General features: G+C 42.1%; 1 protein-coding gene and 1 long non-coding RNA gene across 6 annotated transcripts in view; one reads left to right on the plus strand and one right to left on the minus strand.

The window, feature by feature from the left end:
- Window positions 1–99: 99 nt before the first annotated feature.
- Window positions 100–15,204, minus strand: part of si:ch211-26b3.4 (connector enhancer of kinase suppressor of ras 2) — a 62,779-nt gene continuing 47,674 nt past the window's right edge. For 2 of the 5 annotated variants that reach the window (XM_034883670.1, XM_034883668.1), the window contains 11 exons: window positions 15,098–15,135; window positions 14,953–14,995; window positions 13,652–13,700; window positions 12,865–13,037; window positions 10,745–10,818; window positions 10,547–10,618; window positions 8,274–8,344; window positions 8,072–8,172; window positions 6,736–7,489; window positions 3,958–4,262; window positions 100–3,161 (listed from right to left, as the gene is read on the minus strand). In XM_034883670.1, the coding sequence (XP_034739561.1) occupies window positions 2,952–3,161; window positions 3,958–4,262; window positions 6,736–7,489; window positions 8,072–8,172; window positions 8,274–8,344; window positions 10,547–10,618; window positions 10,745–10,818; window positions 12,865–13,037; window positions 13,652–13,700; window positions 14,953–14,995; window positions 15,098–15,135 (1,890 nt within the window). In that variant the 3' untranslated portion in view covers window positions 100–2,951. The remainder of the gene's footprint in view (window positions 3,162–3,957; window positions 4,263–6,735; window positions 7,490–8,071; window positions 8,173–8,273; window positions 8,345–10,546; window positions 10,619–10,744; window positions 10,819–12,864; window positions 13,038–13,651; window positions 13,701–14,952; window positions 14,996–15,097; window positions 15,136–15,204) is intronic. The other 3 variants (XM_034883669.1, XM_034883671.1, XM_034883672.1) reach the window with 3 other exon arrangements.
- LOC117951790 overlaps window positions 5,256–15,204 on the plus strand; it is a 265,968-nt gene continuing 256,019 nt past the window's right edge. The window contains exon 1 of the long non-coding RNA XR_004658246.1: window positions 5,256–5,287. This is a non-coding gene — a long non-coding RNA (uncharacterized LOC117951790). The remainder of the gene's footprint in view (window positions 5,288–15,204) is intronic.

Consider the following 15,204-nt stretch of genomic DNA (forward strand, 5'->3'; position numbering starts at 1 on the left):
CTGGTTTATGGGATGACCCCCGCCCTCAATTACAAACCTCCTCAGAACACGCTGTAATGCTGTTTCAATAAATCCATGAAGACATAAACAGATCATAGCTCATAGTGCAGAGGATTCAGTTTATTGAAGTCAAAGTTTAACAACTTAAGTTTACAATCTGTATTTTTTGTAATATATATTCATATATATGAAACCAAAAAAGGCTACTTTAGGAAGAATAAATGTAATTTTCTTTCTTTTTTAATATCATCTTTCGTCAGATTAATGTACAGAATAACAGTAAGCTAATATTATCCTTGAAAAAGAGCAATATGTTCCTTTTTTTAATGTCGCAGTGCAACTTACATCTTACACACCTGTGCAATGTGCCATGAGGTGTACACCCCTGAAAGAACACACAGTGGAATCTCCCTTTTCGGCCTGTTTCTGCAGGTCTACACACACAAAGATCTGGGAGAGATAACAAAGCCTGCGCCTGCAAATCCTAACTCGCACTTCTTAATCAACAGTGTGTCGCCTGATCAGCGGAGCGGCGGTTGGAAAAGCAGACCACTGCAGATGAGAAACGGAGAGAGGTCTGCAGACTACAACTGTATTGTAACTCCTCTACAGCTGTGTGTGTGTAGGATCGTCAGTATAGTCGGTCCATCGTTGCCAAAGAGAGGGTTGGGAGGCACAGGGAAAGTGCTTGCATCATTTAGTTTCTTTGTGGTACTCTCAAATTAACCAGTCAAAAAACATGAGCTATATCTCTGGGGTGTGTTTGATATTTCACGACAGTGGTGACATGATGAAAAACCTGAACCTACGCTCAAAGAACTACAGTAAAGTATGAAGAATAAGTACAGATAGTGCTGGATGCAGCAGGTGCTACGCATGTCTCTCAGAGCGTGGGGAGGGAGGGGGCACCGTGAAGTCCTTGGCCTGATATTGCAGATGAAACGATTCATCCGGGTTTCACAGACATTACAGACCATTTAGAGGTCTCTTGCTGCCCAGTGTCAACCATATGCTTGGAAGGAATGTCAAACTAGCTTTTCGTTTTAGAATCTTATCTCAGGTAAGATTCCTGAAGCCTTTGGACACGTGTCAGTCTTTCAAATTGAAACCTCCTGCTAGGACACTAAAGGAGGATCTGCATTAAATCAAGTAACCGAGGAGCAAAAATGTCTGCCTCGGTTATTGTACAGTGTGTGTCTTTAAACACTTTCTAGTAATAAAAAAATCTGTGAACATACAAATAAAAGGTCATTCTTCAACAGTACTTTTGCATGTATCGTGCGCTACAAGTCTAATTATCTTGCAATCATGAGAGGAAGATTTAAAAAAACAGAAACAAAAAAACCCCAGAAATGATCCATAATATTTTACCCTGCCCAATCAAATCAGTCCCAGGACTTTCCTCATGCAACACGTCATCAGGAGAAGGGTCAGCCGTGATGTAAACCAGTAAAAACTGTCAAATCAACTGTCTATGATGGTGTAGTTGTTGTTGTCTGCCTGCTAGTTGTTTAACTGCTAAACCCCCTGCATCTACAGAGTAAAGAGGGGGACACTGCAAAACCTTGGCATAGAATACATCATACTTTACATTATATCTATGACACAAAACGTAAATAGATTTATATATTCTTCTATGTTTAAATATATTTGTAGACTGTACACAAATCTTTAGAAAATGAGACGGCAAATGCTTTTACCTGATATTTTGAACAGCAATGGTAAAGAGGCCGATGAGACATAGACCCTGTGATGCAGCCAATGAGATATAGAGATATAGAAAGTGCATTCTTTGTAGTGAGTGACTCCTTTGAAAAGAACTCTCTAGCATTTGCTGTTTAAGAAAAAAAAATGAAAAAACTAAAAAATGTATGTGCATCCACGCAAATACATACTCTCTGTCTTCCCTCCGCTACCTCTAGAAGCATATCACAGTGGTAGTGGAACGCAAACATTTACATCAGTATACACAGCAGTATACACATATACACAAGTCTTTGACGACTAGAGAGAGAGAGAGAGAGAAAAACAAAAGAAAAAGATTAAGAAAAGAGGAGGAGATGGTCAGAAACACAGAGAGAGAGCGAGAGGAAAAGAAAGAAAGAGAGGGAGAGAGAATGCAAAATAAATGGTAGAATTGCACTCTATCAGAGGAGCTTTCTTAAAATGTTTTTTAACAGTTCACAGTTTGAAATAGTGTGCTATCTAGCAAGCACAATGGTTCCTCAATGCTCGAGACGCTTGTTTTCAGATAGATAAACCAGCATTGATGGCTACCTTTCACAGTCTTATACTAAAGTCACTGCCCTTTACTTTTCCAACACGGTCCCGTCACATCAGCCCGGAATAACCAGCGAGGTCCCTGTAAATCAGCGTGATATGCAGTGTGAGAGAAAAAAAAAAAGATAGAAGAGAGAGAAGGGAGGAGAACTGGTGGCTCTGGGTGCAAAGTTCATCAGTACAAAAGTACAGTGCTGTGGTGAAAAGGATTCTCCTCTGTATTGCTGCTACATAGTTCCCCCCTGCCCTCTAAAATCAACAGGGAAAAAAATTAGCAAAACCAAGTAAATACAAAGGAACAAAACGTGTTAAAAAGTCTCATTTTTTCCAATTTGCTCGACAAGCGTGTGGAGTTTATGCTGAGTTCCATAGACAAAGGAAGATTAATGCTTTCTGTTCAGGCATGCATTAGGCACCCTGTGGGGTCCTCAGGATTATCAAAAGTTCATACACGCAGGTCTCAGACTGTCCCATCTTTGATATTTACACATCTTACAATGTGTGTTCCTGTGTGTGTGTGTGTGTGTGTGTGTGTGTGTCAGTGTTTGTGAGTGCGTGCTCAGAGTCGTGATCAGGAGAGAGGATTCAGCTAATGTCGAGCTCTGTGTGTTTGTGTGTGTGAGTGTATCAGTTCAGTCTTTGCTCCCTTTCTCTCTCTCTCTCTCTCTCTCTCACACATGTGTCTCAATGAAGGAGTGTGTGTGGGTCATGAGAGGCGCGGCCAGCGGGGAGAGGTCGTCCTGGCCGTTGGTGCCGGGGCTGAGCTGGCAGATGTCTGAGTAGAGCTCGCTGTGCCACTGCTTCCACTCTCTGAAGGTCTGGGAGCACAGGCCAGGCTCCTCCAGGAGGGCGCAGACTACCGCCAGCTCCGACTCTTTGGCCTGGGGGGGGGGGGGAAGAAACGACGCGGAGTTACCACATTGCATCCCTTACCGGTGGTGGAATGTTTTCTCAGAAAAACAATGATTTCCATTCACACATACCGCCTTTTTTATTGAGGATTTTCAATAACACATAAATAACAGAAAAGACGAAAACAAAGTACAAAGACATAACAACATAAGTACAAATTAGACAGGACAAACATGAAATAAGAGGGTGGGAGGGGGGGCGGATTACAGTGTTTAGATTATTTCAACCCATGGTGTAAAGTAACTAAGTAGATTTACTCAAGTACTGTACTTGTGTACAAATTTGAGATACGTGTACCATACTTGAGTCTTTTCTTTTCATGCCACTTTCTACATTTCAGAGAGGAATAGTGTGCGTTTTTACTCCACTACATTCATCCGACGGCTTTAGTTACTAGACACCGTTCCTTACAAATTAAGATTTTTGCTCACAAAACACATGCAGACCATAAAATACAATGTTTCATTATTATCTGCCCAACAACTTACAGTAGAGCTGAAGTGATTAGCCGATTAAACACACAACTGTTTGGATGGTTTCCAGTTTCTAAAATGGGAGGATGTTTCTGCATTGAGTACTTTTAGTTTAATACTTTATTAATATTATACTGACATACTTTTAATTAAGTAACATTTTCAATGCAGGACTTTAACTTGTAACAGAGCATTTTGTACAGTGTGGAATTAGTACTAAGTACTTCTTATACCACTGATCCTTACACATTTAATTCTTCTGTATATCCCCCAAATCGTCTGCTTGTGCTACCTTCAAGGTGCTGCGGAGGGCTCGGACCCGGTGCAGCCTGTCGTTGAGCAGAGGGTCCCTGGCTCTCTGCGTGAAACAACGTCGAAACTCCTGCCTGCTGCAGGGTCTTGGGTCTCCTAGGACCGTAACGTTGGCTTGCTCCAGGGCCCGGTACAGCTGCTCTAGCCCGTCCAACGGCTCCGGCTCACGGCCCTCTGAAACCCGCCGCTCCCTTCCATCCGACACCCTCCTCTCTCTGCTCTCAACTCTCAACTCCCGCAGGTCTGACACACCCAGGAGTGGACCGGTAAGAGTCCGATTCACTGCTAGAATGACACAATGAGCTTCATTTGGATGGGTTTAATACAGAGCTGAAACAATAGTATACGTACTGTATATATATATATATATATATAGTTGACAGAAAATGAATTTGTAATGTTTTATTTCATCATAAAGGGCACACATTGAATATTTGCTGGTTTTCTTAGCCTTCTGTGATGGTAAACTGACTATTTGTGTATTATGGACAGCCGGTAGAACAAAAAAGAAGTCAACTTGTTCTTGGGCTCACTATTTTCTGACATTTTACGTTCATGAGGCCCAATGGTTTCCAACCCTTTTGGTTTGTAAATACTATTTGATTTGACAGGTGGATTTTCCTTTTGAATGTTTTTGGAGGCCTTAAGAGGTAAAACAACAGTTTCCTTTTTCTAAAAGAAAGAAAGAAAGATTAAAGAGTTAAAAAAACTACTTTTGTGCATTAGAACATAATCTTGAGTATTTCTTATACTGTACACATGATGATCATCTTGTGACCCTCAGGTTGAGAAACCTCACCTTAAATGCAGTGGTGGCATGTAACTAAGTACATGTATTCAGGTACTGTACTAAAAGATATAATATGTAATGTTTCTGCATAACAATATCTAAAAAAAACTATGGTTATATACATTTTTAGTTGAGTACATTTTCCAAATGTTTCCAACATTTTAATCAAGGATATGGACCGTGTCGTTTTTCACTTCTCAAAGGCGACATGTAACCTTTGACCCCTGTAGTTGCTCTAACTTCCATCAATTTTTTTTAATCAGTGTTTTGACCAAAGTCAACAGCACGGCGCTAACCCATGATAAAGTTTGCCACATTATAATAGCTGTATGGGTAGTCAACGCGTTATTATTGACCCCACGTAACTCCTAGGCAAGTCCCGCCCTATGAAGCAGCTCGATTGGTTGGGGTTAGGCATCGACCTTGAGTGGTTAAGGTCGGGTTAGCCCATTGGTCAGGGGTAAGGACCTGAACAAGTCAGGCTCCGTTACCTTGCGTAAGCATGGACGCCCGGCCAATGGTAGGGTGTGAAGGCTTTAGGACGGGTCTTGCCTAGAAGTTGCGTGGGTACCATAATAACGCATAATTAACTAATTTAATGATAAGCAAGCCAGCAAGTGTTCTCGGCTCCATCTACCCTGACTTCTGGGAGACTTCAGTTGGAATGGGAGCAGACAACAGCCCCGGGGACACAGCCACAGCAACCTGAACCCAAAAGCCCTTTCCCTCCAGTGCTGAACACATCCAGAAGATGACACTGATATGTAGAATATAATGCAAAATTGTGGTTTTAGCTGCTGGCTAATGTTAGCTCGCTTGCTGGCTAATTGGTCAGCTACCACCACCCAGAAGTAATCAGACTGCGGCTATTTCACTAGAATGACATGACATGAATAAACCTCAATGAACGTAATATGAATAAGACTTTAATGCGCTAAGATGTCCGTGAACACATGTTGGTGGTTAACAATGAAAACAACAGTTCCCATGATCCCACTGAACTTCACGACATGGTCAAAACGTCATGTTTTCATCCTTTGTTTGGGTTAGGGTTTTTAGCAACACAAAATTGCACGTATGTGGAATTTGAGGTACTTGCATTTTACTAAAGTATATCCATATCATGCCACTTTACGATTGTACTCCACTGCAATTCATATCTATATTTACATATGTATAGTACAATATTTCACCAATATTTATACGTTATATATACTCTCTATATATAATTACACAACTAACATTGTTTTTCCCTTTACATAGTTATTCTCCTTTTCCTCTGACCTTACTAAAACCCAATGTGTGGAGAAGTAGTTAACTCTTTCTTTTTGCCATTTAATGAAGGTATCAAAATACAGAAATTGATATAAAACAATCATTATTACATCAACGACCCAAAACAGTAACAGAATTCAAAAACATATTGTCAGTTCAAAATGATCTCTATAATCAATTTTCATAAAAGCTGATTAAACAGTGTTCAGTATGTTTTATGAGCTGGTAAAGAGTTGCTCTACAACAGTCGACAGTGCATCAGTGATAGTTATCCAATAATGTCATGTTTCATAATATAACACTTACAGGAGACCATTTCCTGCATTATGAGTGCTTTTCTTATTTATACTTTAAGAACATTTAGCCAATTATTTTTTCAAAGCAGAACTTTAACTTGTTATAGAGTATAATTACAGTGTGATGTTAGTACTTTATCATAAGTAAAGGATCTGAATATTTCCTCCACCACTGCCTGAATTATAACATTTAGCCATAATATGCATTTTTAATATTACAGCATTAATAGTACAGTAACAATATTTAATAAAGGAAATTATAACGCACTGTATAGCACAATATTTTGATTTAAGGGTCTTTTCCTCTGAGGATGAGATAGTTTTTTACGTGGTGCCAGGTGTTTGTTCATTCTATTGCTTCTCTCCTCTAATAAAACAGAGTGTGTGATTTCCTTACCCTCCTCGCCCTCGAGCATGTCTGCAGCCTGCCCCTCAGCCTCCTCGTCTTCGCTCCTCTCCTCCATATGAGCTGAGGTGTGCAACAGCTTTCCTGGCATGGGGTCCCTGTTTCTGGGCAGACTCTGGCTGCGCTGCTTGTGAGAGCGTCGTTGTGTGTGGCTGTGTGTGTGCGGCCCTCGCTCCAGAGGGAAGGGCCCGTCGCGCTCCCTGTCCCTCTCTGCGGCGTGGTGTCTCCGTACGGGCAGTGTGGCCTGTCTGCGTCTCTCCGGGGACATGCCTTGTCTGCCCAGCCCTCCGTACAGCCCCATCTCTCCAACCATGCTCCCCATTAGGCCCCCATAATCACTCTCCCCCGGCGCTGTCTGGAGGAAGTGCAGCCCAGCGCTGGTCAGAGGGGTCTCAATGAGGTCCTGCCAGGAGCGCCGCTCCCGATGGGTGGAGCGGCAGCCGGATGAGTGGGTACTGGTGCTCCCTGTGCCCGTGCCCATGCCCATGCTGTCTCCACGCTGGTCCTCGGCGGAGGAGTGGGAGTGCATGGACTCGCTGGAGAAGTGTCGGCCATGCTTGGGTTCTGGGAAGGGACTCGAGGAATTGACCTGGAGAGGTAGAGGGGAGGTGGAAGAGACCATCTGTGGAGGGATGGGGGAGGTGGAGGCACTCATTGATGGAGGGAGTGGGGACGGGGTGGAGCGCATAAGGCTCATGGAGCTGACTGAACGGGGCAACTGGTCATAACTTTGAAGGAAGTTAGCCTGAAGGCCCAAGGGGTTTGTGAGGTGGACAGGTTGGTCAGTTTGGAGAGGAGTGAGGAGGGATGGATGATAAAAATGTGAAATGTGAGCACAGTTACAAGGAAAATGTGACCCGCAAAACAAGAAGAGGGAGGAGGTGCGTGGAAGGAGAGAAGGAAGAGGAAAAGGAAAATATATAAAGAGCAGAAAGAGAAGAAAAGATGAGAGCAAACATGAGATGGCAGAATGACTAGCATGACTGTTGTATGGCTCAGCTGGGACATGGTACTAACGCCTCCTTCATGTACATGTCTGAAAGTAAGTAAAAGTCTGTGTTGCATTAGCTTTCAGAGATGTGATGAGCAATAGGAATTGTCGCCACCTAGAGGCCAGACTGTGGAGAACCTCTGGCAGCAGAACTTAGATGAGAGCTGGTGTTGGCTGCTTACCAAACCAGATGCTCTCACACTCTGATGTTTTATTAATGCTGTGAGCTCTGGTCTATGCAGCCCGGAAAACAGCGGGGCATTTAGGGATAAAATATTCTATCAGAATGAGACACTGCAAAGAAAATGTTGAGCGTGTGTGTGTTCATGTACTTACTGATGGCGTGCGGTGATAGGTATCACAGAGGGACGAGGGCCCCTCCTGTTTGAGCGTCATCGAGCCATCGACCTCGTCTTGGTCGCTCTCGCTCCAGTAGTCTGATATTAACATAAATACAGAGACACACACGCGTACATGTTAGCAAATCATGGACGAAAGGGTTCATTTGGTAATATCTAGCCAACTGACTGTGTCTCACCTTCATCAGGACGTGGCACCTTGTCATCTGGTGTGTAGCCAATGGCAGCTAGGCCCAGCCGGTTCATCCACCTATAGGAATCAAGGAAAGGAAAAAGAAGAAACCAACGATGAGGGATAGAAAGTAAGGAGAAAGAAGGCATCAGAGGAGAGATGAGGAGCACAGAAGGGGAGAGAAAACGATGGGTTATACCAGGTAAACAGTAGGTAATGAATGAAAAAAAAAACGTTCACTTTAAATGATTTCAGTGGAGTTTATATCGCTCCAACTGACTCCATCCTCCTGATGAGGAGAGAAAAGCATCAAGATTAAAAGACAGATGGATAAAAAAAGTGAGAAGTGACAATCCTCTGTCCCAATGTCTCTCAACAGATGGCGTTCGTTGTCTGCAGCCATGCTCTCTGTCCTCTTCCAAGCCCTCTGTCGGATCCAGGCTTGTCCCGTGACTCTGTGCAGACACCTAATAATAAGTTTGTTCTAAGAACAGAGGCCCAGTCTGTGCATGAGGAACAGGGAACTCATCACACTAGGAATGCATCCTACAGGTAGCAACTTCCCCATTAGGATTAATAAATATCTCATCATCAATAAATACCATTAAAAGACCATAACCACACAACCGGCCGATCCTACCAACAAGCATTGCCTCTGTACCCATAGCGTCATGTAGCTTATTTATTATTACATATGTAGCTCTTTGCCATAAAACGAACGTTTTGGTCACTTTTTTCAACATTATTATCACTTTTTTCCCCGACATTTTTGATACTTTTTCAATGTTGTGGGTGCTTTTTTGATGTTTTCTTTTAAAAGCATTTTGATATTTTTAAAGTTGACATTTTCAGAACACTTATTTCGACGGCTCATTTGTTGAAAAGAACAAAAGAAAAAAAGAAAACGGGACCAAACCAAGGACATGAGGGTTAAACAGCCATCAGAGAGCAACACTGTTGCACAGGGTGACATGTTCCTTCAACCGTAGTTCATTTGGAATCAATCATACATACACAGTTCTGTTGCTGTTGCTGCAAATGAACAAGCCTTTTAAAAATAATAAAACTATATATTTGTGAGCAATTTTTTAAGATCTATATCTTTAGTAGGAACAAACAAGATGAGAGCCAGGGTAGGGAAGTCAGACACTACTGAGATTTTGGTCTTTTCATAGGATTGACTGTTTTGTCCTTTCTTTGAAGTTGATCCTCAGTGGGGCTTCGGCTTATCCGTCTGCCTACACAAGCTATTTTGTGCTCGTGGTTAAAGCACATTTTCACAGCAAGAACTGTCGTAGGAACCTTTTTAGGAACCAGGGTCTAAATTCATTTCTTATGCTGTCTTACTCCCACAAAACTCCCCGCTAGGAACTCTCAGGAAGGGACTCGACGCACCAAACGCCGCTGATGAAGTACTTGCTTCCATTTTCCTACCACAACTGTAAACACTGTCTCGACTTAAAATGTGAGAGCCTTCAGAAGCTGGGAAAATCCACATGTAAGTGCCCCAAAAAGCCATAATAACATTTCAAGGCTTAAAAGACTTATTATAGCCTTGTTTGTGTGTGTTTGTCTATCCCGTGCTGATGTCTTGTATAAATGTATCTGCGGAAACTATATTATTTCCGAATATGTCTAGTCTATATCGATGTCCTAGCGTGCTGTAACCACAGTCAATGATTTATGTTTCTGCAGAACAGGAACCTGCTTTAAACCAGTTTTTAAACTGAGTCAGGCCCATTTATATTGCAATGTAATGCCACTTTTTAACTTTCCTGTATGATAAATATGAATGAATGAATGAAAAGGACATTTTTCTGAAGTCTGTACCAATGCCTTGTTATTCACACAGGAACAAATGCACGTGAAAACGTGCGCAACAGCGCTTTCACACATGGACCTCGAAGCGCAGTAGGAAAGTCAAATATAGCTGGTTAATTACTCTCCCCCAATTATCTCTCCATGTCACTGAGGAGAGGTGTGGATAACTAGAGCTCATCAGATGGCACTCCTGCAAATTTCCCTACAATCTTCCTCTCACACGAGCACACATTTGACACACACACACACACACACACACACACACAGTTCTACAATTAACAACAGAGGGCTAGGCTCATGCCTTATTCATGCACAATGTTGTGCGGGCCTTGTGTAAACTTGGTTTACTCAGCTAAAATATTCATTAAAGGACACATGACGTCCCCAGCATCTGACTAGTGTCCACATTAGGACATAAACACACACTCAAGAGACTCACAGAGACGCCCACTCACTCACCTGTTCATTTCCTCAAGACAATCTGTGGCAAAGAAGAAGCTCTTGATTTTGGGATGACAGGCTTTGAAGGCACTGTAGTCAAGCGGAGAGAAGGAGACTGATTAGTGTTTTTTCTTGCGTATGCATGGTAGGTGTGTGTTGTGTGGGTGAAAGCAAATGCTTGATTAGTAATTGAGGCGACATGTGAGGGACACTCACTATTTCCGTCTGCACTCTATAGCGCGGTCTATTCTGAACTCAGGGAGGCTGATGAAGCCCTCAGCCTTCTCATCCTGCAGGCGGAGACAGATGGAGAGTGGTGGTACATCGTCAACGCAGAGCACAAAATGTCATGCATACTGAAAAAACAATTTTATTTTTCATAGTAGTACTCTAGTCAAGCATATGAAAACAGCACATGGCTCCTTTCACCCCTTGACATTAAAAAAGATGGATGAGATATGACCATCTTAGCTGTAAAAAACAAACATACTTACTGTTACTTTTCAGGTATTATGTGTCAAATTGTTGCAAATATTCCAATAATCCAATAATCCAAACATCTTAATTACACTTTAAAGTCTTCAAAAGACTAGGTCAACATGCTCTGGATGCATTTGACAGATCAACGATTAGTCGATTAATCAATTAACCAATCAACAGAAAGGAAATCTGCTGATTTTGATCATCGCTTTTTTTTGATAGTTCCAGTTTCCCAAGTATAAGAATTGGCTGATTTCCTTGTCTCACAATATACTCACATTATAGTAAATTGAATATTTTTGGCTTCTGAAGTGTTGCTCTGCCAAAGCATGACATTTGATGATATCACCCTAATCTCTCAGAATGTTAATGGACATGCCTTACTCCTTTGTGATGTTTTGTAGACCGAATAATTATTCGATTATCATGAAAACAACTGGCAAAATAAATAAGAATTGGTGTAGGTGCGTTTAGGGCGCGTCAAAATCCACTTAGGCTAGTTTAAAGGGTCTGTTCGCCGGGCGCATGATCCTAAAGGGTTGTGCTTAAAGTCTTCATTGATCAGAGGTGTTTTCTGGGCGTGACATGCAATCAACCAATCAGAGCTCCTCTCCCATTCCCTTTAAAAGCCAGGCGCGTTTGTACCTTGGTGCATAGCTGTTAGGATGGAGGATTTGCACCATAATATCTTTTTATAAATGTTTGTGTGCTGCTGCGCTTCCTTGTGTGTGTAACAAGTATAGTGTGCACGTGCTGTGCATAAGCCTAGGTGCATTTTACTAATGTGTTGTTTAAATGACAGTGAAATGCTGTGTTATTGACTTTAGAAGTTTTTTCTCAAGATAGCAATATGACCAGAATGCACCTGAACACACCTCCCTGTAAGACCAGCACGCCCAGAATGCACCTGAACACACCTCCCTGTTAGACCAGCAAGCCCAGAATGCACCTGAACACACCTCCCTGTGAGACTAGCACGCCCAGAATGCACCTGAACACACCTCCCTGTAAGACCAGCACGCCCAGAATGCACCTAAACACACCTCCATATAAGACCAGCACGCCCAGAATGCACCTGAACACACCTCCCTGTAAGACCAGCCCGCCCAGAATGCACCTGAACACACCTCCCTGTAAGACCAGCACGCCCAGAATGCACCTGAACACACCTCCCCGTAACACCAGCATGCCCAGAATGCACCTGAACACACCTCCCTGTAAGACTAGCACACCCATTGGCGCAACGATGGCAGCAGGTTCATTTGCTTTTTCAAGTGGGCGCTGAACGGGAAATTAATATTCTTAAAATGAATCTGAATTTAAGGGGTACACTATTTCCTAAGAATGGGGGTAACAGATTAAAAAGGATGGTCATATCTGAAGCAGCAGCAGCTGTAATATTCAGGTTTGAAGTCCCTAGTATGGGTCAAGCTCCAAAAACACTACAGACACTAAAATTCCCTTGATCTTTGATTAGAGATGTTAAATGCCCTCATCTTTCAAAATCAATGTCCCCAATTTGTAAAGCAGATTTGTCAAATATTTAAAGACTCAACCTTAACTTAAGGTCACCCTGATGACATCATCTGGGTTAGACTTTAGAAACCCCCCTTCAGAGACAGAAGATTAGACAGATGTTTTTACACAGCAAGTAATGCTGTCCATCATTAGTAGACTGACGTTTATGTGTAAAATCAGTGGAGTGTCCCTTTAATTCCCCAAATGCGGGGGTATCTGACCATTATACATTTTGTCAATAAAGTTGTTTAAAACTGAAACAAAGCTGCAGAGAGAGACAGTGTTGCAGAAGTGAACCAGAGTTTGACTCCTAGTGACAGTTGAATGGGATTCCTTACGTTTTGGTTGGTGTACCAGTAGAGGCAGGACTCTTTGAGGATAAACCAGTACTTCCTCCATTTCTGGGTGAAATAACCTTTTGCATCCTTCTTCTTCCAGAGCCAGCCCTCACAGTCCCCGTGGCCCAGGTCCTTACAGGATATTCTCCTCCGACTGGCACTTGTGAGGGAACCTACAGACAGAGGAAAGGATGTCAGTACTGAAAGTCGTTTTCACAGCCTTGGGCATGTCAACAGGAAAAAAACACTAGTAATAAACGTAGAAGTGGAGCCATTTAGGTAGTGGGACCAGTCCAATGCAAGTGACTTTCCAAGTCAGCAGTAGCTTACAGACTTTCTTCATGTAAAACCAATGGAAACCTTTGAATCCCTGCATACTAAAGTTGTTTTTCACACATTTGCAAAGCTAAAGAATACAATAAGCTGAAAAGTATGACATCTGTGACAGTAATAAATCAAAAAAAGGTAAACAATCAATCAGGTGTCTAATCTATTTTTCAAATGCATTATTAAATTTCCCAAAGATTACTAAATTACACACTGTGCCAGTTGGTATTACATAATCCACACTTCCTGTATCCTCAATGGGCGTGACCTTGTTTGAAAGTTTAGTGAACGTCGTGTGCACGGATCTCTTACAGTCACACACCACAGTGTACATGTCAGTCCGTTGGAGTTCAGACATTTACACTAAACCACATTAAAAGCTTCGCTCATTCTGGAGCAACCCACATATGCAACTTTAAATCTCATACATAAGAAAGAGAAAATGCACCAGTGTGTCTACCTTTACTTCTCTTTTTGGTTTTCGTTCTTAGAGATGTGTAATGGAAGGACTAGAGGGGAGAGAGAAAAAAACATGTTAGCTCAAAAGATGTATCTAGGTTGGCGTTCCTGCACGTAGAGAGGTTGCAGCGAGTTCACTCTTTAATGTTTAGCTTATTTTTTATTTTTATCTGGCTCACAGCAGAGAGCATTACAGGCACAGAGGGATCACAATGCTGACACTGCCACAGCTGGGAAGTGACCTCCAACCTGGGATGGAGGAATGCGAGCAGTATGCCACGGAGACTAAAACCCACAGGGTGTCATGAAGTGCATCGCCTTAGCTAGGCTACGACTTGTCATTGGACAAACAGGAAATGCGTCAAAAAGGTTCAGGATTTTCAGTACTTAGTCTAGAAATGTTTCTTCATATTGTAAGAAAAGGCATTGCTGATTAAATGGACCCACTGTGGCCTAATTCTGTTGATTTCTCTGCTGTTTAAGCCATTCTGTCAATATGACTTTCAAACAGCTACTTTGGCCATAAGTGACAATTCTGTCCTAATGTTTAATGCTAAAATATAGTTTAACAAAAGAGTCAGTTACTAATGTCTGTTATATATAAACAATTATCTTAACTTAGCTTGCATTAGCTAGCACTAGCGAGCCCTAAGCTAATGGTCATACCAGACTAAGCGTATTGAATTGAACATGCCTTTTATTGCTTATGAATATGCGAGAGGAGGAGTGTTTTATTTACCAAATATGATTTTATGTTCAGCAAAAACCACAACAACGGGATGGCACATTATCACCATGTGAACAGGCTAAGTGGCTATAGGTATCAACATTAACATAGCTGAATACACCTTCTGACAATTTATTATCTTATAATATCTTATATTACATAGCCAAATAAATATCTCTATGATAGTTGAGCTGACTCATTGTATGCTGCAACTCATAGTGCTTGGGAGGAGAGGCGAGGGCTATTGGCTATGACCACTTCCTGTGTTACAGTAACCTAAATATGGAATCCAATTGACATTGTCTGACCGTTATCTTTTATTTAATAATTACAGTCACGAATGGATTTCATCTCAGGTATCAATCTTATTCTTCTCTGGCTGTATGTTTGGCCACGCACTCGATTTCCATGTGACAGCGTATGTGTTCTATTTATTGATGTAACTGTTTTGTTGCTTCATTAAAATGTATCAAAATGTACAGGAAAGACAGCATTATTTATTACAAGTAAATAAACCATCAGAACTATAGCTTTATCTAAGAGATAAACAGTCACAGCACCGTTAGCTCCCCTACCTTCCTCATGGAGGCGGCTCCTGAGCTTCCTGAGCCGGAGTACCTGCAGGAGGACAGACATGATTGAATGTGACCACAAACAGAACTCCTTCCATCAATCAAAAGCACGTGGTCGAACCACAAACAACCCCAAACACACACTCACCTGTCTGTTGTGTCTGCTCGCAGTGTGTCCGCACCTCGCTGAGACACAGAAAAACAAAAAGACTAATGAGAGTTTCCAAAAGCCCTGCGTCCCTACAGGGCAGCACA

Source organism: Etheostoma cragini, chromosome 10 (assembly GCF_013103735.1).
Source record: "Etheostoma cragini isolate CJK2018 chromosome 10, CSU_Ecrag_1.0, whole genome shotgun sequence".
NCBI lineage: Eukaryota > Metazoa > Chordata > Actinopteri > Perciformes > Percidae > Etheostoma > Etheostoma cragini.